General features: G+C 35.4%; 1 protein-coding gene across 3 annotated transcripts in view; it reads right to left on the bottom strand.

The window, feature by feature from the left end:
* Rtkn2 (rhotekin 2) overlaps window positions 1-26,760 on the bottom strand; it is a 130,026-nt gene that overhangs the window by 60,237 nt on the left and 43,029 nt on the right. For all 3 annotated transcript variants that reach the window (XR_016537838.1, XM_090346393.1, XM_090346392.1), the window contains exons 9-11: window positions 13,421-13,527; window positions 12,378-12,509; window positions 913-1,078 (exon numbers count right to left, since the gene is read on the bottom strand). Coding sequence is in view for 2 of the 3 variants with exons in the window: in XM_090346393.1 (XP_090202519.1) it covers window positions 913-1,078; window positions 12,378-12,509; window positions 13,421-13,527 (405 nt within the window). In the remaining variant the exon portion in view is untranslated. The remainder of the gene's footprint in view (window positions 1-912; window positions 1,079-12,377; window positions 12,510-13,420; window positions 13,528-26,760) is intronic.

The following is a 26,760-nucleotide window of genomic DNA, read 5'->3' on the forward strand; positions in this document are numbered from 1 at the left end:
AAACCATAAATCAGAGGAGATCTAAAAAATTAATCTGACAACTGTATTAACTCCTTATATTGTCCCAGAAAATGTAATTCCTAAAAAGTCTCTAGGATTGTTTCTGTAAATTGCACAAAATAACTTTAAATTGTGTGGAAGTGAGAATCTTGTAGTTTTATAAGACAACATTATAGAAAATAAATGTTGGTTGACTCTAATAAGAGCCAATTTAACCAGAAATAGCCATCATCAATACTCTATTTTTTCAAAATTCTAGATAACAAATATGCTGTTAAATAAATTGTTGGTAAAAACAAAAAAGCTACAATTTCATTATTTCCCTGCAAGTCTTCTTTAAACTGACAATCAAATATTAGAATCTCAACTATTTTTCACAGAGGAAACTGACTGAAATACTATCACATGATTTCCCCTATAATCCTTGTCACTACGCTGTATTACTGAAAATACCTCGAGGTTAAAAAAAATCTAACAAATGTAGTGTTAACAGAAGTTTACATAGAATTGAGGTTCCTGAACATTTCAGTATTTTAGAAAAATTAGTGCCCTGGAAAAGCATTTTGCTCCTCAAATAGCTTCTTATCTCTTGAATCAAGTATAATGCCTAAGTAGATAAAAATCTTAATATTTTAAGAAAATGTGGTTTAGTTGCTTTAGGGATCAAAGGAAGCATAAAAAAGGAGTGCTAGGAACTCAAAAACTCCCTTAACAGTAGTTGGCAAGGCACTGGAAAGTGGTGGAGGAAGGAAAAAAAAGCATCAGTGTGATGATACATTAACATTTTATTCAAGAGCGTCCAACACCCTTGCTATGAGCTTTAAAAGGAAAAAAAAATAATATTTAGATTTCTATGTGTCAACATTCAAGTAATGTGACTATACCACTAAGAAAATCTCAATATCTACTTACTAAGATCAAAGAAATGCTGCCAGAAAGCTTCCATCCACTTTTGAAGATCTTCTTTACTATCAACTGAAAAAATATGAGTTATAGATTGTCCAGCAACAGGATTGATGACAGAAAAATTATGGATTCTTTTCTTGGCATCTTTATCCATTGCCCGAATTCTGGTTTCCTAAAAATTAGGATAAAACTGGTATTTTACAAGAGAATAGTTCTGTAATGATCAAACAAATATTTTATTGCTTAGCTACCATATTTATAATCTTATTGGTGTTCATTTGAAATTCAAAATAGGTAATTTTGAGAATTTCCAACATTTCAAACTCAAATCTAAGAGATCTTTAAAAAGAATACTTTATATTAAAAACCAAGTAATGTTTCAAGTATGCTATGCATATAGCACTTATAGGAAATTACATGAGATTAACACATAAACTGTTTTGATCTATCTCAGTCTAAGTGGGAGTTTGCCATCTTTTATATACATCTTAAAAATCTGCAGTAAAGCAAGTACAGTATGAGATAACTTTAATGTGGATTATAAGTTAACTATATTTCCAGCGGTAGTAAAATTAAATCAGTAAAGTATATTTCTTATTCTAATATTTATACATAATATAGTGCTATCAGCAAGTAGTAAATTAGTAAAATCATAACAGTGTTTACTGTAGCAAAAACAGTTGGGCACATATGGTTCATTACTATTTATTTTATATGTAACATTCATTTACAAAACTCAAAGTTAAAAATTCAAAAAGTTACTTCTGTAATGCTGAAGACAGCACTCTACCACAAGGGTAACAGCTTCATTCATGAAGACAGTCTAAATTTTTTTTTTCTTATTGTGTCTGCCCATTGTAGAGAAAGTTCTACCCAAGTCCTACAGAAGGACTGTCAGGCTGCATGGCCAGCTAGCTATAGCAACCCCATATACTTCAGACCATGAAATTTGTGTGTGTGTGTGTGTGTGTGTGTGTGTGTGTGTGTGTGTGTAGGAATTAAAGTCTGGAACAAAACTGCCTAATATACAATGACAGGGATTTGAATGACTGTATAATAATTAGATTTACATATTCTAGGGCAGACCTATCTTATAGAACTACAATGTGAACCATATATGTCATTTAAACTTTTCTAAAAAAAATTAAAAGAAAATAAAAAGACATGGGTGAAATAAACTTTAATAGTATAGTTTATATAAAACAACATAGCCAAATATCATTTATAACATGTAATTTGTATAATAAGTTACTCTGGCCAGGCATAGGCCTACAATCCTAGCTACTCAGGAGACTGAAATCTGAGGATGGTGGTTCAAAGCCAGCCTGGGTACTAAAAAAGCCCAAGAGAGTCTTATCTCCAATCAATCACCAGAAAACAGGAAGTGGCCCTGTGGCTCAAGGGGAAGAGTGGTAGCCTTGGGCTGAAAAGTTCAGGGACAAGGCCCAGGCCCAGAGTTCAAGTCCCACAACTACCACCACCACCAACAAAAAGCTAGCTAAAGGCTTCTCTTTTTTTTGCACTAAGAGTTCACATCTCAGTTCAGATCAACCACATTTGAAGTAGCCAGCAGCTACTGTCGGCTCCCAGGCTCTACACAGCAGTTCTAGAGGAACATGACTAAGCCTGCTAGAATGTAGGCAGTTACAAAAGAAAAGAGTGGCAGCAATTCTTGACTCGTCGAGTAGAAAGGTAAAGAGCCTATGTGTGGTAACCATGAAAACTTACATAAACTTACCAGGATGTTTGTGTGAGTATTTGAGAAATAGCAAAGAATCAGGAAGAAACCTAATCATTCCGAGAAAGAACACAGGAAGTAAAAAAAAATAATCCGCATATTTTAGAAAAGGAGTTCTTTTCTGAAGGAATTTGAATTCATAATCACATGGGGGAAATGTATGTTGCTGCATAAAGTAGCAAAATTACTTGGAATCTTTAGACCACAACATAAAAGGATTGGTGAACATGGGAAAGGCTGCATGTTCTGTCATTGTAAAAGAAAAACTGGTTTTAGAGGACAATAACAAGACTTAGGATCCTGACAGTAATTTTATGGTAAGGTCTTTATTTCTATCTTGTAATAAACTTTGCAAATTATCTCTATTAAGTAATTATTTATATAGAATAAAAGTACTAGAGCTGCATGCTGATGGCTCACGTTTGTAATCCTCCTCACTACTCAGGAGGCTGAGATCTGAGCAGGGCAGGAAAGTCCTAATTAAAAACCAGGAAGCCAGAAGTGGAGCCACAGCTCCACTTGAGTTCCTTAAGCAAAAAAGCACAGAAGCCCTGATAATCAAGTCCCAAGACTGGGGGAAAAAATGAAGACACTACAAACATTGTACTAAATGGAAACTTGCTAGCTGAAAGATAAACCTAATCAATCCCTTTAACATAAAAAGTTTTTGTTTTAATCTGCCAGGTGCCTATGGTTTTTGTGTGTAATCCTAGATACTCAGGAGTCTGAGATCTGAGGACACACTCTGAGTCTATGAGATTCTTATCTCCTGTTAATGAACAAAAGAACCCAGGGGGAGCTGTGGCTCAAATGATAGGGTATTAGCTTTGAGCAAAAAGCTCAGAGACTGTGCTCAGGCTCTGAGTTCAAGCCCTAGGACCACCACACACACAAATTTTTACTATCATTAGCAGATAATGTCTTAAGCTCTAGGAAGAATCTGTAACATGATACTCTATCTGACTAAATGAAGTTTGAATCACGAATATTTTCTACTACTGTCACAAATAACACCACCACCACCAACAACAAAACAAGATAAACTCTTGCTAACAGAATTGTGCTTTTCTGTACTCAGTTTCATTTTAATATATTTCTGAATACTTTTTGCTACATGATTAGAATGTACTTTTTATAGCTGAATATTTGGTGTTTTAAAAAAAGGCATCATTTTAAAAGAAACTTATAAGTAAAAAATATGATGAAGTAGATCACTTACAGCCTCCTAGGAAAATATAACAATAAACCGAGAAACATTGTACACCCCATTAATTCTGGTAGCCGTAAGTAACACTACCTTTTTAAAACGTGAGAGGCTTTTCAAGGGGCAAAGAAAATGCAGAATTTAAATTGACTCCATCCAAAATAATTTAAGTAATGGAAAACATTTTAACTAAAAATTACACATCAAAGGAAAGGTGATTAGAACAAGTATAGTTTCTCAGAAATTATCAAAGTCCACACAAGCTCTTTTTAGTGCCAAACAACCAACAATAGTGCTCAGGTCTCCACTTCTCAGAAAAGAACATGTTTCTTACTAAAAATCTCCAAGGGGGACAGGAGTTTGGCTTACTGGTAGAGTGCTTGCCTACCATGCATGAAGACCTGGGTTAGATTCCTTAGTACTATATACATAGAAAAGCCAGGAGTGGTGCTGTGGCTCAAGAGGCAGAGCACTAGCCTTGAGGAAAAAGACCAAGGACAGTGCTTAAGCCCTGAGTTCAAGCCCCAGTACTGGCAAAAAAAAATTACCAAGGTAAATTTATCATTATAGACTCACACAAATAATAAATGAGGAAAGCATCTTCTTAGCAGAACAACTTGGGAATTCTCTCCACTACATTTCTACAACCTAATGTATTGCCTAGTATAAGTTAGTGGTTAAGAAAATATTCAAAATTGAGACAAGAAAATAACAACCCAAACAATGATAAACTTTTGCACTATCAGACACAGATCCTATACATTTATAGGATCTAATCTAACTCAATTCATGGATGAGGAAACGTCTTCTCAGAGAGAAGCATTCCACTTGTGAGACCAGAGTTTCTTGTTATAGTTTGCTAATCCCAATCTTTTCAGTTAATTTGAGAGGTTCTGTAACTCTTTTTTTTTGATTTATGGACAGATTGAGAGTCACTGTTGTAGTAGCTCGCTTTGCTTTTTTCTTTCATATATTTTTTCCTGGTTATAGTTTTTTATTGTAATTAATAGAAGGGTTACATTATATTTACCAGATAGAAGGTGCATTACTTCACAAATATTAAACTTCTGCAGCATACAATAGAGGGGCACCCAGAGAAGGCGACATGAACTTTATGAGAAGTCAATTTTGCCCCCCAAATATAAACTCTAAGTGAAAAGAACATTTCCTTTAGATTTCTCACTATTTTAAATTAAGACTTTTCTTCAATCTCTGTATTTCAGTGTAAATGGAAAAATTACTAGATCAGGGATAGATTGACAAATTGTTTCTTATTTTACTTTTGACTATATGATCTTTTAAAAAAAGTCTGATGCTATCTTTAGATTATGGTCTCTTACGACATTTGCCTATAAAAAGGATTGTGTGCTCTTTAAAGAAACAGATGATCACCACTCTTGTCCAAAATTTAGAAAATGATTCTGGAAGATCCTTTGCTATTGGAATCTCTGATTCCAACAAAAAATTTTAAAAAAAGTTTCAAAAAGCTTCAAGGGTGATTTGAGGATTCTTCCAGTCAAACCAGAGACAATTACAGCATCATCAAAAATAATAGTGGCAATGGACTGATACATGACCTGCCTTTGAATCTATAAATCCATAACTGATATTTACAGATTAAGTCCATTCAATGATACTAATTGTTTTAAAATCCTTTTCTTGTTTACTCTGTAAGAACTATATCTTGGGGTAACCAAACAATTGGTATCATAGAGATATTTCAGTTAAAGCAAAGAAAGAATGCTGAAAACTGAGTTTGCAATTCATAATAAAGAGTATAAGTAATGATGATTAATGCATCCTATTGTGAGTAGAAAACTCAGATTGTTTTATACTCTTTAACAGAAGTATATAATAATTTCTAAAGTATATTTTATTAATTTACCAATAGACCTTGACTATGACTTAAATAAAAAAAACACAAAGTTATAGTGAACACAATTGATATTATAGAAAACCCTGTAGGATACATGACCCAATTTTTTCAACAAGTAAGTTGTGTGTGTGTGTGTGTGTGTGTGTGTGTGTGAGAGAGAGAGAGAGAGAGAGAGAGAGAGAGACAGAGACAGAGACAGAGACAGAGACAGAGACAGAGAGACAGAGAGCATACTTATATGCGGGGGAGGTGGGAGGTGGGGTGAGAGGAGAAACAATAGGGGGAAAAAGAAGAGAGAGGGAGAGAGAGAGAGAGAGAGAGAGAGAGAGAGAGAGAGAGAGAGAGAGAGAGAGAGAGAGAGAGAGAGAAAGAGAGAGAGAGAGAGGAAACATGAGTCTGAAAAATCCTAATTAATCAACTGGCATGCATGGTTCTTATTTGGATCCTGATTCAAAACTTATAATGAAAATTATACAACTGGGAAATTTTGAATACTGCCTGTATTTTTAATGATATGTTAGCAATATTTGCTATATATATATATAAACTACACATATAAACTATATATTCTTGTCACACAAAAAGAATATTTACAAGTAAAATACTATGTTATCTAGGATTTGCTTCAAAGTAATTCTGGGTGTGCAGATGGGTTCATTTAACTACTCATTACATAAAAGTCTTGAACTCTTCCCTGAAAATCATTTTAAATAAAATATAAATAAAAAGCAAGTCTGTTAGTCTCCACTTTCTTATCTGTAATGCGAATATTTCATCCTTTTCTCACAAACATGTTTCAAAGACAAATAAGCTCCCTTTGGAAAATGCTTGGTCTAATAGTTTGTTGATAGGCAATGGAAATAAATAAATGCACAAAATAAATAAATAAATACATGTAGCTACTTCAACAAACTTCAAAATTTATCTGCAATACAGTGACAAAGATATTACACCTTCATACAATAAATGCTAGAGTGTGCAAAGCACAGCTATAAATAGGACCAAACATTACCCATGATCAGCATCAATTTAAATTACTTCCAATTCATGACAATGAAATCTGCATGTAAACTCTTTTCAAAAAAGGCTATTGAAAACTTTTGGTATACTTAATACAAGGCAATCTAAATAGTTGACAGAGTTCAGATATTAAGAAGATGAATATAAATTGTAAATAATCCCATGTGTTTCATAATAACTTTGCTTTCTAGGATCCATGATAAATTTAACAATTAAAAGTAATTTCAACAGAATTTAATAAAGGTCTACCACATCGATTCATGTTATTGATTTGTTCAGTAGTTTATATTATTAAAATGAATAGTGTTTAATATAGTATTTAAATCAAGAATAAACTATGGATCCCAAAGATACATACTTATTTTGCATCTCACTCCATCACATTGGAAATGGACAAAAGTTTGGCTAATAAAAATGCTTTCTACAATGTATAGGAGATTCAGCTAAGTACTTGTTATTGAGAGTGTCTTGCTCAACAACAATCATAGTGAAGTTTTTTGAAGTTGAAGCAATCACTTTGAAGTAAATCACCCTTTCAAATTTGGATTGAAAAGGGGAGGAGAATAGCTTTTAGGCTTTTCTTCCCTTAATGTGACTATTTCCACAGCTGGCTCCTTATGAAAATTAATGAAGAGACTTAGCCTTTACAGGAAATGCCATTTAGGAGAACAAGAATTACAGCTGTGATCAAAATAACAGAACCATTATTTATATACCATAGTAATGGCAAAATTTGTTTTCACATAATTTTTAAAGTAACACAAAACTATTATTTGTTAAATCACAAAAGAAAAAGAAGCAACTAAAAGACTTCTGATTTGTATTCAGGACTTAACATTATTAAGTTTAAAAAGATTTTAGGGATTTGCTTTAGGAAATATATTAAAAGTAAGGCAAAATCACTATTCTTGTAAATTTTATTTTGCCCTTACTTGCTATATCAGAAAATATCAAACTGGCATGTAACAAAAATCTTTATTTAAGACTATATTAACTCATGTTTCCTTAGAAATTTCCAAAGAAAGCAAAATAATTAAACCCTCTATCTTGAATTTAAAACTATTCAAATCTACGAGTTTATTATTATGGAGAATATGTAGGGAAATGAGACAGAAATTACTCATCTGTTACTCACAGAAGGGACAAACAACTCCAATATATGTTACTAATGCCCAAACAAAACCAGTATGTGACATCAGTTCTTGAAAATGTCATGAAGAATTACATGTCCTGTCTTTTCAGGAAGAATTGTAATTCAAACCCAGCTGATAACATATGTTTCTTTACAAAAGATTGTCAGCTAAACTATGGAAAAAATGACAATGGTGGGGGAATCATGAAGACTCTCCAAAGTAACTACCAGTTAAGAAATTAAGCTGCTAAAACCATTTGGAAAATTGTTAGGCCTCAATTTTTAGACCACAAAATGCCAAGGCTTTTATCCTCATTGATTACTCACTAGTTATAAACAGGAAAATTAATTTTAGGCTGGATATTACCTCTGATATTAGCTCTGGTGAAACAACCTGACATCATGTACCACCTAAGAAGAATCAGAGCTCAGTCACAAACACAAATTAGAATGGTTGTAGAAGTAGATGTGCAGTCATGAATAGGCACAGACTGAAAACAGTAGCTAAAAGGGTACTTTTGTGGACATTGTGGACATTTGAATGTGGACTAGATATTGGATGAAATAAAGAAATTAACAAGCCCAGTGCAGTGGCTCATACCTGTAATCCTAGCTACTCAGGAGAGATCTGAGGAGCTCAGTTCAAAGTCAGTCAAGGCAGTAAAGTCCCTGAGATTCTTATCTGAGATTCTGAGCTGAAGAACTCAGGAATAGAGCCCAGACACAGAGTTCAAGCCCCATGACCCAACCAAAAAAAGAAAAAAAAAGAAAAAAAGAAATTAACATTAATTTTCTGTTTTATTCTACTACTTTAATTACCTATAACATAAAATGTGATCCCTACCTTTTAATTTTTCAGACTAAAGTATTCAGGAATGAAGTATCACAACGTAGGGGACATGTTTAAAATGAATTAGCAGAAAATATGGATATAAGTAAAGAGGTAAAGCAGACATGAGTGATCACATTGTGTTTCAACTTTTTTGTACATATGAGAAAATAGATATTACTGTAATCGAAGAAGCAGTGATATGATTGTCATCTTTTAAAAGAACAAGTATAATTTGTGGCTGGACAATGTTGGACATATTTGAACACTGAGATCACTGATACTTTCCATAAGTGAGAAGTATGGGAGTGACTAGAAGAGTTCTAAACCTGGAAGTATAAGCAGGAAGCGCCAAGAAAAATTTGTACAGAAAAAGAGAGCAGGGATCAGTGAGAGAAAAGTAGATGGCAATAAGAAAAGATTAGAAAATGGAAGATTGTTATCAGTTTCAAATTTGAGATGAAACTGAAAATAATTGAACTGAGATGACTAAATTATATTCATCTTCCTAACTATAGTTTCTACTTCTGTACAAAGTTGTGTACAGAGGAGAACGAAGAGACATTTAAGTCATTAGTCTTCCCAGTCAACTATGACCTAGGTTGCCCTCAAGTTTAAGGCCAAATCCATACAGTTTTAGTTAGGAAAATGGAGGAGAACCAATCCTTCACTATTAGATCAATCATTTTCTTATGTATATTTAATAGTCAAGTGTGAAATGAACACAAGTTTGTAAGCATGACAATCTCAGGTATATTGGCAATGACTGACTACTGAATCCAGTCAGTTACCTGGCCATCAGACTTCATTATCACTAGGGGGAAAAAAAAACAACCAACACACCTCCCCTAAAAAAAAAATAACACATCAATTCAATCAGGACATGTAAACATGGCTACTACTCTTCTATAATTACATATTCATCATTAGGCAGAAAATACAGATGTATTAGAAGTAAACATAAATGTCTCCATAAAATTAAATTGGAAAGATTTAACACAGCTTTTTGGGAAATTAAATGGGGAATATTTAAGCCATCCATTGCAGGTCAACTATCACTTCAAACTCAATCTCATTTAGTTATTTTTACTTTCATGAAGACAGATAAAACTGACCAATATGTCTATAAAGAAATAGAAAATCAGTACACAAGCTTCACACAGGACATGTTAAGGGGTTCTAAATCAAGCAAAAATAAGAAAAAAGAAGTCGGGGGAAAATTGGGACATTTTTCTCTGTATATTAGATAATATTATATCAACAATAAATATGAGTGTAATAGTATTAAAAGTTTGTAAATGTCCTTTGTTATAGAAGAAATATGGAAATATTTAGAGAAGAGACATTTTGATGTTTGCAACTGAAGACTCATTTTCCGATAAGTAAAAAAAAAAATTAGAGAGAGACCATGAGATGAAAATGGCAGGCAGGCTCTGATGGCTCATGCCTATAATCCTAGTTACAGAAGGCTGAGCTGGGGATGATGGTTCAGAACCAACTTGGGCAGTGAAGTCCAGGAGACTCTTATTTCCAATAAATCACCAAAAACCCAGAAGTAGAGGTGTTACTCAAGTGTGTAGTGTTAGCCCTAAGCAAAAAGCTCAGAGACAGTGCCTACACCCTGAGTTCAAGCCCCAGGGTACTGTCACTCTCCCTCCCCCCCCCCCCCCTCTCTCTCTCTCACTCTTTTTCTCTCTCTCTCATTCTTACATACATACATACACATACACAAATATCAGTGACTGAAGAATTTAATATGTATTAATTATTTTCTTTCAACGTTTTTGTACATTTGAAGTCTTCGAAAGACAGATATGGAAAAATGAAGGAGAACACAATAGGAACAAAATAAGTAATAGCAAGTAATGAAAAAAATTCTATCACTTGTTCATTAATAAAAATGCATATCTCATAATCTTATTTTCTGAAATAAATTCACTGTAATAATACTGAGGTATTTATTTCTGTTACTAGAGAGCAACACTAATTTCTTCAGTAAATAAGACAATTAACTTAGGTAACAACTATATGATAAAAGGTCTTTTTGTTAAAAAGCAGCATAATTTGTAAAAGTAGGAGAGAGACAATATGTATCATAAGAAAAGATCATAGAACTAAACACGCCTATATACCTCATAAGACTGGCTGATACCCACATATTTTCAGGACTACGACTATTATGTAAAAGAACCTATGGCTTTACATGATCCTTTAAAAATTGTTTTGGTTAACAATGTGGCTTAGACATATAAACCCCACTACTGAAAGACAGAGATCTATCTAACAAATAAAGGTGGCTATGATGCCATACCCTTATTATCCCAGCTACTCAAGAGATATAAATAGGAGAATCAAGATTCATGTGAGCACAAGGAAAAACTCAAGACCCTACTGGACAAATAGCTAGAGCCCTGGCTCAAGACACAGAGTGCTTGTTTAGCTAGTATAGGCTCTATCTAACAAATATTTCAAACAAAGTAGGAGATATACAGTTGCTAGATGTTATAACTTGTACATACAGTCACTTCAGTTAGATTACTTGAAAGGCAAATAATATGAAACAAGTAAAAAAATAGGTACAATCTATTAAGTAGAAAATACAGCATATTTGGTATAAAAACATCATTAAAATTTTTTATCCAAATATTTCCTCTGTATGTTTTATGTAGATGTATATAATAACCTATACATATACAACCACATAAGACATATATAGACATACATATATAAAAACATCTATGAACAACAGATTCTATACTTGATAAGTACAACTTTCTTTGCATATATGTGTTGATCCTGAGGCTTGAACTTAGGGCCTCAAAACTATCTGAGATCTCTTGCTCAAGTCTAGTGCTCTACCATTAGAGTCTCAAAGGCCTTCCTGCATAGGCTGGCTTTGATCTATGATTCTCAGATCTCAGCCTCTTGAGTAGTTAGAATTACAGGCATAAGCAACTGGCACCCAGTCAAATACAACATTTTAAGTGCAGTATACAAGCCTTTCAGTCCCAATAGAAGTTTGAAAAATTACCCATGAAGCCCATAAGAATGACATTTTTTTATTTTGCCAGTCTTGGGGCTTAAATTCAGGGCCTGGGTGCTGTCCCTAAGCCTCTTTGTTCTCAAGGCTAGCACTCTACCATTTGAGCCACAACATCACTTCTGGCTTTTTCTAAATAGTTTATTGGAGATAAGAGTCTTACAAACTATTCTGCCCAGACTAGCTTCGAACTCTGATCCTCAGATCTTGGTCTTCTAAGTAGCTAGAATTACAAGCATGTGTCACCGGCACCCAGAGGAATGTCTTTTTTATATGCTTATTTGAATATTAATTAGAAAAAGCATCACTGCAATTTAAACTAACAATTTATGTTTATATCATCTCTTCAATGAACAATGAAAAATGTAAATTCCTTATCTATGTGGAATTAAATTCTCACTTTGCAAGCTATTTACTAATACCAATAAATGAATTCCAATATTACCATGTGTTCAGAGGAAATATATAGCATTTCCTTTATTAGACAGCTCTATAATGCAAAGGAAAGATTTATACTCTCTTTATGCACTGATCTGTTTTCAGTCTTCTCCTTTTCTTTACTATGTTGTACATAGGAATGTACACATTTCATAAAACATCAAGTTTTAGTTTCACAATAACATTTAATTTACCTTATGAATGGGAACTATCAAAGCTGGCTCCACTTTGGCTTCAATTTCTTCTGGACCATAATAACAAAAGAATTTACCCCCTCTCAAAACACAATACAGCCTCCTCCAACTAGTCAGGTCATCTATTATTTGCTGCAAAAGAAAAACAAGAAATTATGAACTCTAAATCTGTACTATCTTAGCTTTAAATTCAATATAATACTTGTTATCAAAGTTAAATTGGCTTTTTATAACATCAAGATGTGAAAGAATAACTCATTAATTTGCTATACCGTAAGCCTAATTGGCCCAAAATCAAGAATAAGTTAATATCAGAGAAGAAAATGTCTGGAATTCTCAACAGCATTAAGTAAAATGAAGGTAATGATTACTATATAACTTTTACACATAAAATCATAAATCAATGCAGTTTTAGAAAAGCTGGTCTATTAAAAATTACTGCTTAGAATTCCATAGCAATTCATCAAATGACTCAGGAAAATTATAAAAATCACTCTCAATGTTGAAAATATAATTTTCCCTTACTGTTCATAGAACGTTAGAAAATGTTGACTACCTGGTAAGCATGCAAATTTTCTTTCCTACTAATGGAAATTTTTTTAAAGCTATTGATTCATTGAAGCCCACAATTAATTATTTACTGCATATAAATAACTGTGGTTATAAATAAATCAAGAGTAGGTGGCACAGAGGCAGCTTTGGAAGCTCAGCAGACTTCACCATGCCAAAGGCTGTCTGCCAGGAGGCCCTCTGTGTGAAAGGTGTCGGGCAACCAGTCAGTTTCCACAAGGGAACTCTGCTGCCAAATATCCCTGGACTGCAGGATGGTAAAGCAGAGAAGCATGGCCCTAGAGTCATCAACATATGCCAGACCCTTCCCCTAGCTCTCCTTTTTAGCCCATACCTCCCATCGCTATGTCCAATCACATTTACAAAAAAAATGACATTGCAAAAGGCTTCTCAATATTAGGTCAAACAACTGCTTGAATAGTAAGATTTCGGTTGGGGCTACAAAGGTTGCAGGATATTTAAAGTCCTCTGACCTGCTGGTTAAGAAATCCTGCAAATGCATCCTCAGCCATACAAGTTGGCTGGGCAACTAATCGGCAGCACATGTTGCCAAATAAGGGAAGCCAGTAGGAAGACTCCTCTATTTAAAAGAAAGAAAAGAAAGTCAGGTTACAAACACATGTTTAATTAAGGTTATTAAACATTTTGGCACTTTTCCTTATATGTATGTATTTTATTTCTTTATACAAAAACATTAGGAACATTTTCTTTTAAAGGTTTACTGATTCAAATAGCAGTGCCATATTCAGTGAGCAATTAAGAATGATATACAACTTGTAATTTATTGAATGCTATAATTAAGGAAATAGCACAGTCCTTTTAGTGTTTTGATCTAACTTAGCTTTAAAAGTAATTATTTAAGTGGTGCTATGAAGTGTAGAGATACTTGCAGAAGGAAAACAGCTCTGTTTGGTGGGCAACTCAAGCATGAGTATCAGACACTGAGAGAATGAGGAAGCACCCACACAGGGGGATCCAACTCAGTGCCACAAAACACAGTCAAGTGAGAAGAGCAAGCAGAGTCATTCTCAGAAATGGCTGATTCCACTCACAGAGAAGAGAAAGTTCATGATGAGATGAGATCCTGTACATCGTAGCAAAAATGTGCCCTATGATTACAAACAACAAAACAAGAAACCAGAACACCATCTCAAAGGCTTCCAGTGGCCAAACTGGGGCAATCTGAATTTCAAAGTAAATTATGATGCACTGAATAAAACAGGAAAATTGAGCCCATAAATATTCTGACTCTTTAAAAAAGCATAAGTCAAACCCCAATTGAGGGACCCTTTATAAAATAACTATAATCTTAAAAAAATATTAATGTCATTGAAGTCAGATCAAAGGAAATTGTAGTAGCATATGTAAAAGCATACATACGTAGATTCCTTAACTACAAAGAATATTATTTGGAGTAATGGATAATCTTTGGAGTCTAGATTAAACAGATGCTGGTAATATACACAGTTCATTTCATGAACTGATACCGTGACAGCAGGATGACTTCATTCTACTTTAGATACAGAAACATTCTGAAGGGAGTTGAGTGTCATGAATGTGACTTGGCATCATGTAATTTTTTGGTAAAAGACTTTGACATTTAACTTGCAAGTTTTTTTTTAAAGTTTGAGATTATTTAAAATTTCAAAAAACAGGGGCCGGGAGTTTGGCCTAGTGGTAGAGTGCTTGCCTAGCATGCACGAAGACCTGATTTCGATTTCTTGGTACCACATACATAGAAAAGAAAACAGAAGTGGTGCTGTGGCTCAAGTGGTAGATCTCTAGCCTTGAGAAAGATGAAGGACAGTGCTCAGGCACTGAGCACAAGCCCAAGACTGGAAAAAAAATTCAAAAAACATTAATGACATTCTTCTAATAAAGTGTGAGAGTATTTATTTCTTCTAAGTAGAGAAAATTCTGAATAATTTATCCTGTGCATCAGGGTTCAATAAAAATCCAACATATGGCCCTTAATTCATTTTTGCTTCATACACAAATTATGCTAATATTATTTTTTAATTGTGGTACTGCAGTTTGAATTTGTACAGCTTGTTTGCCCATGGCTAGCACTCCACTACTTAAGCCCAGAAATTATTCTTAAAATTTTTCAAAAGTTAACCCTGTTGGCAGTACCTATATAAAATAGATGGTCATTAATGAAAATTATTGTTTATGTAAAAGTCCAAATAACTCTGGAAAATTATTTTTTATAAAAACACACTTATTCAACATATAGGTGTAATGCAGTCAATGTTAAATCTATTAGTTAAAGGGGAAAACCAGTTTAAATAAGAAGTACAAAGTAAAACAAAGAAGTTTTTTTAGCCACTCACCAATAGAATATTCTACTATATAAAAACATACATAATTTTTTTCTAAGACTAATCTTTTTTAAGTAATCCTGGAGTAATAAGTGCATAAATGCAATATATGCAATGATTCAAAAATACAGACATAAATAAATAAACAGGTCACCTTTTCTAAAATAAAAATAAAAATTCTATAAAGTCATGCATCTGAGTAACACATCAGCACTTTCTTTATGAGGGAAATTTCAGATTTGTGAATGGCTCATATTATAAATATCTATAACTTAAGCTGTTTTTAAGTTAGAATGCATCTCCTAAAGAAACAGGATAAAAGTGATTAGATTCTCAGATTATTGCAGAAAGTTTGTGTACCTGGAAATTAAGAACAATGTACCTGGAAGTTAAATACCTCATATAAAAATGTGTTTTCTCTGGTAAAACACATACATATTTCATGGCATGGAAATTTAATGAAAATAATCCCTCGTGACTGCAGTTCATGAAAAAGGATACAAGATTTAGAATTTCTTGCCACTTATCTTACAATAGCCTAGATTTTTTTTTATAGGGCCACAATGTCTACAAATTAGTCATTTTGGATATCTGAGTATCAATTTCACACAATTTAAAAATATTACTGATCTTAAGAAGGGGTGTTGTTATAAAAATCCAGTATATTATATATTTATATATATATATGTATATATGACATCTATCCTGTGTCTGGCACATAAGTGCTGCTTTTCTTAATTTCATACCTAGGATAGGCTTATTTCCCAACCCACACCCTTTTCATTTCTCAGTGCTACCTCTCAGTGCCTATGTTATCCATTAATTAAAAGACTTAACTCTCCTTTCTTTTTTTTTGCCAGTATTGGGGCTTGAACTCAGGTCCTGAGCACTGTCCTTGGGCTTTCTCAAGGCTAGAGCTCTACCCTTTGCGCCACATGACCACGTCTGGCTTTTTCTATGTATGTAGTACCAAGGAACCTAATCCGGGTCTTTGTGCATGCTAGGCAAGCAATCTACCACTAGGCCAAACTCAGGACCCATTAACTCTCTTTTCTAACAGAAGAAAAGAGAGGGGAAAAGACAAAATGAAAGAACAGTATGATATTACATTGCTTAAAAATTTATCTAATTCATTCATAATTTCAAATGGGAAACAAAAAGTTTAAAAATGATGAGTGATAGCTGGGGTGCTGGTGGCTCACACCTGTAATCCTAGCTATGTAGGAGGCTGAGATCTGAGGATCAAGGTTCAAAAGCCAGCCTGGGCACTAAAGACCTTGAGACTTATCTTCAATTAATCAATAGAAAAGGGGAAGTGGAACTGTGGCTCAAGGGGTAGAGTGGTAGCCTTGAGCTAAACAGCTCAGGGACAATGCCCAGGCCCAGAGTAGGGCAGTAGCTCCGGGACAGCACCCAGGCCCAGAGTTCAAGCCCCATAATGCACAAAAAAAAAAAAGAGTGATGACAACCAAAACATAAGCTAGAGAACTAGAGAATGTGAGCTAAAGAATATCTTGGCCAATATAGTATGCCACTAAATGAAAGGACCTCCAGGATATAGAAACAAAAGCCATATAATAGGGATTGTTGTTCTTAATGTACTATGTTATCTCTCATTTCTTTGGCTGTCCCTTGGTTCTCATATAGTTACAGTATTTCACCTTGTCATCTGATATATTGTAGATATGCATATTTGGTTATTTGAACTAGGATAGGGTAGGGGGAAAACAAGATGAGGGGCAGGGGTAGGGGGAGGGGAATGGGGACCAAGACATGAGAAAGGGTATCAATGTTTGTGAAGTAATGCACCTTCTATCTGGTGAATATACTGTAACTTTTCTATTAATTACAATAAAAATATATGAAAAAAGAATATCTTGGTCATATGTAAGGAAATCTTTATGATATAACTTCATCAGCTAAAAGTATCAAAGTTTCCTAATCATGACATACATAAACCTTCAGATACCATTAGGCTATTTCCTTAAATTATAAAACTAATAAGAGCTATAATTTTCAAAATTTTAATATCTCCTCTTAATTTCTAGCATCTGATAATGTCCTAACTTTATTTTAAAAAACTCAAAATATTCACATAGACTTATATTAATGAATAAAATCTATAGAATCTTTAAGCTCCGAAGATTTAAATTTTATTGTTTTAAAACACAGGTCTTTTCATAGTGTTTAACATGTAGATATCTAATTTCCTGAGGAGAGGGCTACACCACATATTCTCCACACTTATTTGCCCATCAATACTTTGTAGAAGTAGAATCCGGAAATATCTTACAGAACACTGAGGACAACCAAGGTGAACATTGCTGAGCTAACTTGTTTGAAAGAGAGATTCGGCGGAAGATGGCGGCGGTTCAGAGTGAGATGTACTGAGCTCCTGCCAAGATTCATGTACTGGCAGTGCAGGAGATAGTCCTCTAACAGAAATTGATCCTAAGTAAGCTTTAGGACCACAGAGAACTCAGGCAGAGGGGAAAAAAAAGGAAGAATACCAGCGCAAAAAGAGAGCGTGAAGCTCCGCCATGGAGCGGCTGGGGAGACAAAGGCTCTTCTGAATCAGAGCAGAGACAGCGCTCCACAGCAGCGCAGACCCGCGGGCTGCAGACAGAGCCACACAGAGCCTGCGCAAGCCCAGAGCTGACACCTGGCCGTGCCCGGACCTGCCAGCTTCACGGAACTGGAGAATCCAGCAATGTGTGAGTAGCTCCAAGGAGAAGTTTTCATTTCTGCTCCAGGAAAGGCATTGGGAGGGAGTCCCTCCCCCTTCAGTTGAGAGCAGGGCCATCTTGACTGCTGGCAAAAGCAGGCCAAAGCAATTGGAGCCTGAGAGGTGTTGCTGACAGCGCCACCTAACTGGCAAAGGATTTCCCAGAGATCCCTTAGCCAGAAATCTGGCCCCAGCGCTGCTGAAGTCCATCCCCCTGAGCCGCCCGCAGACCCGGTAAACAAAACCGGATCTTTCAGCTTTGTTTAACCAAACAAGCAATCTCATCCGAAAAACCACAAAGCTAAATCACAAGAGAAAAAGACTTTGTGAAGTGTTTAGATCCTGAATTTAGTGGAAACACAAGTTTCCTAACCTCTCCCCCACCAAAAAAACCCAAAACAAAACAAAAAAATTGAATACCCTTTTTTTATCTTTACCCCATTTCATTTGCATTTTTAATTGTTCTTATTTTTCTCTTTGCCATTTAACCTACACCTTTTTTTCTAATGTTATGATTCATTCCTTTTTTTTTCTTTTTTTCTCCTCTCTTTTCCCGTAATCCTGCTGTCACTATGGTCGTGCCTAAAAACACAGTGATAGCTCTGGGTACAGTTTGAACAAAAACAATATCCATATTGATACAGTCACCTGCTTTTTAAACTCCGGGTTCTCAACCCTAGTATCTCTTGGGTAAGAACTCAGAACAGTGAGGAATCTCCCCCCACCTTTTTTCTTTTTTTTTTCTTTCTTTTTTTTTTGTTTTTGTTTTCATTTTGTGTGTGTGTGTGTGTGTGTGTGTGTGTGTGTTCTGATTTCTTTTATTTTGTTGCTGTTTTGTTTCTTTTTTCTTTTTTTTCTATTCTTTCTTAAATTGGTATCACTGAAATCTATATCAACCTCTCTCTTTCCTCTATATACTCTTCTTACTACTCTTCTTATTTTGCTAAGTTTTATCTAAGTTCATCTAAACTTTCTACACAAATACTTTACCTGTCTATCACCTTAGGTCAGTTATCCTTACACGGTACCCTTTCTTCATTACTATAATATTCTTACATTCCTATATTATTCTTTTCCTACCTCCCTTGTCATCTTTCATATACTTTTTCTATCTCTGGTCCTCTGTTCATCCTTCAACTCTTATAATGCATGGATCTACATTTGATGGTTGTTGAGCAAAGCTGTGTATCTAGGTGTTCAATTATACTCTAGGTCCAGAGGGACTTAAATACAATAGAGATTGGATTGAGGGGCTGATTGTTTTGGTCATAAATTGGTCATCTGTGATTGTATTATATTTGTATGTAAGTGTACAAAAAGAAAGAGAGAGTGTTACTACCAATCTAAAAGAGCTAATATCTATTGTCAGCCAACTAAAAAGGTCTAGGTTGGTTATATCTGAAAAATTATAATCTTGTTCCCATCCTAAAATGGGCAGAACAAGAAACATAACAAAAATGTCGAATCAAGGAATAGCATCTCCCACCCAACATAAACAGGCAATGGAGCAGTCAGTGGCAAATCTAGAGGAGAGCCTTCCAAGTGCTATACACATGCAATTGATAAACATCATTAATGAAAAATGTGAAAACATAAAGAAAAAGATAAGGGAGGAAGACACAGCTAAACAAGAGGAAACCATAAACAAGGTGATATGTGAAAAAGGGGAAGCCATAATAAAGGTTTTTCAAAGAAAAATGGACGAATTCATAGAATCCACAAACAAAAAGGTGACTGAACTCCAATAAATGTCCAAAGAGAATAAAGCTGCTGAGCTAACCACTCAAATGGAAATCAAGGAGCTAAAGAAATCCATACATGATCTAAAACAAGAGATGAAAGGCATCAAAAATGAGCAATTAGAAGCAAGGGAGATGAAGAATAAAGTAGATAGCTTTGATAGGAGGTTAGACAACGCAGAAGAGAGAATTTCTGGGGTTGAAGATAATTTAGTTGTTACAGAAAAAGAACAGAAAATGAGTCAATTCAAATCTAGGAAATATGAGAAAACACTACAGGAGGTCCAAGATGCAATTAGGAAGCCTAATTTAATGCTAATTGGTATTGAGGAGGGTTTAGAGAAAGAGGTCAATGGTATTGGAAATATACTTTAGGGAATCATCTCAGAGATCTTCCCAAATATCCAGAAGGGCAGGCCCATCCAGATACAAGAAGCTTTAAGAACCCCAAACAGACCTGACCAGAAAAGGACATCACACCACCACATTATAATCCGAACTGGATTAATAGAGGCCAAAGATAGGATCCTAAAAGCAGTCAGGGAGAAGAGAACAAACACCTATAAAGGCAAACCAATCAGAATAACCCCAGATTTCTCAGCAGAGACCATGCAAGGAAGAAGAGATTGGAACGATATATACCATGCCCTGAAGTCAAATAACTACCAACCATGAATATTGTACCCAGGTAAGCTCTCATTTATAACTGAGGGAACAATAAAAACATTCCATTCCAATGAAAAGCTCAACATTATGTAGCAACAAAATCAACACTACAGAAAATTCTCAAAGGTGTTCTACACATAGAAAACCAACACAAATGTAATACACAGAAAGACATGGCACCTAAAACTCATAACATCTAAGTACCACAAAAACTATCAAGACACAGGCCCTAATGAAAGCTTGTAAAAATGGCAGAAACTAATAAATATTTCCCAATCCTGATTCTCAATATCAATGGACTTAACTCTCCAATTAAACGGCATAGATTATCTAGGTGGATCAAAAAACAAGATCCATCGTTCTGCTGTCTTCAAGAGATATATCTTACCCGAAAAAACAAATACCTTTTGAAAATGAGATGTTGGAATAAACTCTATCAAGCTAACAGCCCCCATAAACAGGCTGGAGTTGCCATCCTCATATCAGATAAAAGACTTCAAACTAAAATTAGTGAGAAAAGACAAAGAAGGTTACTACATACTACTAAAGGGATCTTTCCTCCAGGAGGACATAACCATCCTAAATATCTACACATCAAATCCCAGAGCTCTGAACTTCATCAAGCAAACTTTACTTTCACTGAAACCATACAGAAATCAAAACACAGTGATTGTTGGTGACTTTAACACACCACTCTCACCTATGGACAGATCAACAAGGCAAAACTCAACAGAGAAATCTTAGAATTGAACAACTATATAGACCAACTCTATCTAACAGACATCTGCAGATTATTCCACCCAGCAAAAACACAATATACATTTTTCTCAGCAGCACATGGAACATTTTCCAAAATAGACCACATTTTAGGCCATAAAACAAACCTGGACAGATTCAGAAACACTGAAATTATTCCCTGCACTCTCTCACACCACAAGGGCATCAAATTGGAACTGAACACACAACTCCACCAATGAAAACTCTGTAAATCATGGAGATTGAACAACACATTGTTGAATCACCAATGGGTCATCGAAGAGATCAGAACAGAAATCCAACAGTTTATGAAATTTAACAAAAAGGAGCACACAAAATACCAGCTCCTTTGGGACACAGCAAAGGAAGTACTCAGAGGAAAATTTATAGCTCTGAGTGCCTACAATAACAAGTTGGAAAAATCTCAAACCAACAATTTAATGTCTCACCTTAAGCTCCTGGAAAAAGAGCAACAAACAAACCCTAATCCCACTAAAAGGAAGCAAATTATTAAAACCAAAGCAGAATTAAATGAATTGGGATCCAAAAAAACTATAGAAAGAATCAACAAAACAAGGAGTTGATTCTTTGAAAGAATTAACAAAATTGACAAACCCTTAGCAAATCTTACCAAAAAAAGAAGGGAGCATACCGAAATAAACAAAATCACAGATGAAAATGGTAATAGCACGACAGAAATTACCAAGATCCAGAGTATCATGAGGGAATACTTCTCAAACAACAAATTATGCCAACAAATTTGAGAATCTAGAAGAAATGGATGAAATTCTAGCCAATATTAACATACCCACACTGAACCAAGAAGAACTAAGCCAACTCAACAGGCCTATTTCAAGCTCTGAAATAGAAATGGCAATTAGAGAACTTCCACCTAAGAAAAGCCCAGGGCCAGATGGATTCACAGCTGAATTCTATAAGGTCTTCAAAGCAGAGCTCACACCAATACTCCTTAAGCTTTTCAACGAAATTGAAAATGAAGGTTCTTTACCAAACTCATTCTACAAAGCCACTACAACCCTCATCCCCAGCCAGACAGAGATTCATCAAAGAAAGAGAACTATAGACCTATTTCTTTGATGAACATCGATGCAAAACTTCTCAACAAAATACTGGCCAACCGTCTACAACAACTCATCAAAAAATTATACACTATGATCAAACAGGATTCATCACAGGGAGGCAAAGCTGGTTCAGCATACGCAAATCAATTAATATAATTCAACACATCAACAGGAGGAGAGACAAAAATCACATGATTGTCTCAATAGACGCAGAAAAGGCATTTGACAAGATCCAACACCCCTTTATGTTAAAAGCTCTGGAGAAACTAGGAATCCATGGAACATTCCTCAATATAATAAAGGCTGTATATGACAAACCCACAGCTAGTATTATACTTAACGGCGAAAAGCTAAAGCCATTCCCTCTAAAATCAGGAAGGAGACGAGGATGCTTTCTCTCCCCACTTCTCTTTAACATAGTATTAGAAATCCTAGACAGTGCAATAAGGCAAGAAGCAAGCATAAAGGGGATCCAAATAGGGAAAGAGGAAGTAAAATTTCCCTCTTTGCAGATGACATGATCCTGTATTTAACGAATCCTATAGACTCTACTCCCAAGCTCCTTGAGCTGATTCAAAACTTTGGAAGAGTAGCAGGCTATAAAATCAACCCTCAAAAACCAACTGCCTTCCTTTACGCCAACAGTGAGAGGAACAAGGCAATAATCAGGAAAGCAACTCCTTTCACAATAGCCTCAAAGAAAATAAAGTACCTAGGAATTAGCTTAACTAAGACTGTGAAGGACCTTTTTGATGAAAACTTTAAAACCCTAAAAAAGTAAATTAAAGCAGAACTAAGGAAATGGAAAAACCTCCCATGCTCCTGGATTGGAAGAATCAACATTGTGAAAATGACAGTCTTGCCAAGGGCTGTCTACAAATTCAACGCAATACCCATCAATATCCCAATGTCATTCTTTAAAGAAATAGAAGAGGCAATTCAAAATTTCATATGGAATAATAAAAGACCCCGTATAGCAAAAACACTTCTTAGCAGAAAGAACAGCTCAGGAGGAATTTCAATTCCAAACTTTAGACTCTATTACAGAGCTATAATTCTCAAAACAGCTTGGTACTGGCACAAGAACAGGCCTGAAGACCAATGGAATAGAACTGAGGACCCAGATACTAAACAATAGACCACTGGCCACCTAATCTTTGACAAGGGAGCCAAAAAAATAGAATGGAAGAAAGACAACCTCTTCAACAAGTTGTGCTGGCAGAACTGGTTAAGCACCTGCACAAAACTAAAGTTGGATCCTTCTTTGTCACCTTGCACTAGAATTAACTCCAAATGGATCAAAGACCTAGAGGTAAAAGCTGACACACTGAAAACTCTACAGGAAGGAATAGGAGATACACTAGGCCTCCTTGGCACAGGTCGAAACTTTCTTAAGGACCAAGAATCACAACAAATCAGAGAAAGGCTGGATAAGTGGGACTGCATTAAACTGCGGAGCTTTTGTATGGCAAAGGACATAGCTAGTAAATTAATTAGGAAGCCTACAGAGTGGGAGAAGATCTTCACCAACCAAACAACGGACAAAGGCCTCATATCTAAAATATATCAACAACTCAAAAAATTGAATCACTCCAAAACTAATCTCCAAAGTAACAACCATCCCATTAAAAAATGGGCCAAAGACTTACAGAGATTCTTCTCTGAAGAAGAATCAAAAATGGCCTATAGACACATGAAGAAATGCTCAACATCTCTGGTCATAAAAGAAATGCAAATCAAAACAACTCTAAGATTCCACCTCACTCCAGTTAGAATGGCCAGGATCAGGAAAACGAATAACAACAGATGCTGGAGGGGATGTGGCCAGGAGGGATCACTACTACACTGTTGGTGGGAGTGCAAACTCGTTCAACCACTATGGAAAGCAGTGTGGCAGTGCTCAAAAGGCTAAACATAGAACTCTCCTATGACCCAGCAATTCCACTACTTGGCATTTACCCAACCATCCAGAAACAAGGGCATACTAAATCCACCAGCACAACAATGTTCAGTGCAGCACTATTTACCATAGCAAAGATATGGAACCAACCTAGATGTCCCTCAGTTGATGAGTGGATCAAAAGTTGTGGTTTTTGTACACAATGGAATTCTATGCTGCTGTCAGAAAGAATGACATCGCCCCATTTGTTAGGAAATGGAAAGACTTAGAAAAAAATCATATTAAGTGAAGTAAGCCAGACTCAAAGGAACTTAGGCTCAATGGTTTCCCTCATTTGTCATAATCAGTAGAAACCTTAGGCTCTACTAGCAGAGATTTGCAATAGAGCAAAACCTTGATACATAAGGACATATAGTATGAAGCTAATTGAAAGGACCTCCAGGATATTGAAACAAAAGCCATATAACAAATGATTGTTGTCCTTAATTTACTATGTTATCTCTCATCTCCTTTGTTGTCCCTTGGTTATCTCATATTGTTATAGTATCTCACTTTGTTATCTGATATATTGAATTTATTTGTATTTGGTTATTTGAAATTTGATAGGGAAGGGGGGGAAAACCAAGACAGGTGGGGGGTGTGGGGGGGAGGGTAATGGGTACCAAGACATGTGAAAGGGTATCAACGTATGTGAATTAATGCACCTTCTATCTGGCAAATATCATGTAACCCTTTTACTAATTACAATAAAAAAATAAATAACCCCCCCCAAAAAAAACCACAAAATTTTGGAAGGGTAGCAGGGTATAAAATTAACCCTCAAAAATCAACTGCCTTCCTCTATGCCAATGGTGAGAGGAATGAGACAATAATCAGGAAAGGAATTACTTTTGCAATAGCCTCAAAGAAAATAAAGTACCTAGGAATTACCTTAACTAAGAATGTAAAGGATTTTTTTATAAAAACTTTAAAACCCTGAAAAAGGAAATTAAAGCAGAACTGAGGAAATAGAAAAACCTCCCATGCTCCTGGATTGGAAGAATCAATATCATGAAAATGACAAGCTTGCCAAGGGCTATCTACAAATTCAACGCATTACCCATCAATATCCCAATGTCATTCTTTAAAGAAATGGAAGAGGCAATTCAAAATTTTATATGGAATAATAAACGACCCCGTATAGCAAAAACACTTCTTAGCAGAAAGAACAGCTCAGGAGGAGTTTCAATTCCAAACTTTAGACTCTATTACAGAGCTATAATTCTCAAAACAGCTTGGTACTGGCACAAGAACAGGCCTGAAGACCAATGGAATAGAACTGAAGACCCAGATATTAAACCACAGACCTATGGCCACCTAATCTTTGACAAGGGAGCCAAAAAAATAGAATGGAAGAAAGACAGCCTCTTCAACAAGTGGTGCTGGCAGAACTGGTTAAGCACCTGCACAAAACTAAAGTTGGATCCTTCTTTGTCACCCTGTACTAGAATTAACTCCAAATGGGTCAAAGACCTCGAGGTAAAAGCAGATACACTTAAAACTTTACAAGAAGGAATAGGAGATACACGAGGCCTCCTTGGCACAGGTCAAAACTTTCTTAATAAGGACCAAGAATCACAGCAAATAAGAGAAAGGCTGGATAAGTGGGACTGCATTAAACTGCAGAGCTTTTGTGTGGCAAAGGACATAGCTAGTAAACTAATTAGGAAGCCTACAGAGCGGGAGAAGATCTTCACCAACCATACAACAAAGGCCTCATATCTAAAATATATCAACAGCTCAAAAAAATTGAATCAATCCCAAACTAATCTCCAAAGTAACAACCATCCCATTAAAAGATGGGCCAGAACTTAAAGAGAGTCTTCTCTGAAGAAGAAACAAAAATGGCCTATAGACACATGAAGAAATGCTCAACATCTCTGGTCATAAAAGAAATGCAAATCAAAACAACTCTAAGATTCCACCTCACTCCAGTTAGAATGGCCAGGATCAAGAAAACTAATAACAGCAGATGCTGGTGGGGATGTGGCCAGGAGGGATCACTACTACACTGTTGGTGGGAGTGCAAACTCGTTCAACCACTATGGAAAGCAGTGTGGCAGTGCCTCAAAAGACTAAACAGAGAGCTCTCCTATGACCCAGCAATTCCACTACTTGGCATTTACCCAATCATCCAGAAACAAAGACATACTAAATCTACCAGCACAACAATGTTCATTGCAGCACTATTTACCATAGCAAAGATATGGAACCAACCTAGATGTCCCTCAGTTGATGATTGGATCAACAAGATGTGGTATTTGTACACAATGGAATACTATGCTGCTGTCAGAAAGAATGACATTACCCCATTTGTTAGGAAATGGAAAGACTTAGAAAAAAATCATATTAAGTGAAGTAAGCCAGACTCAAAGGAACTTAGGCTCAATGGTTTCCCTCATTTGTCATAATCAGTAGAAACCTTGGACTCTCTTAGCAGAGATTTGCAATAGAGCAAAACCTTGATACAAAAGGCCATAGAGTAGGACGCTAAATGAAAGGATCTCTAGGATATAGAAACATAAGCCATATAATGAATGATTTGTTGTTCTTAAGGTACTAAGTTATCTCTCATCTCTTTTGCT

Source organism: Megascapheus bottae, chromosome 15 (genome assembly GCF_031878675.1).
Source record: "Megascapheus bottae isolate mThoBot1 chromosome 15, mThoBot2.hap1, whole genome shotgun sequence".
Lineage (NCBI taxonomy): Eukaryota > Metazoa > Chordata > Mammalia > Rodentia > Geomyidae > Megascapheus > Megascapheus bottae.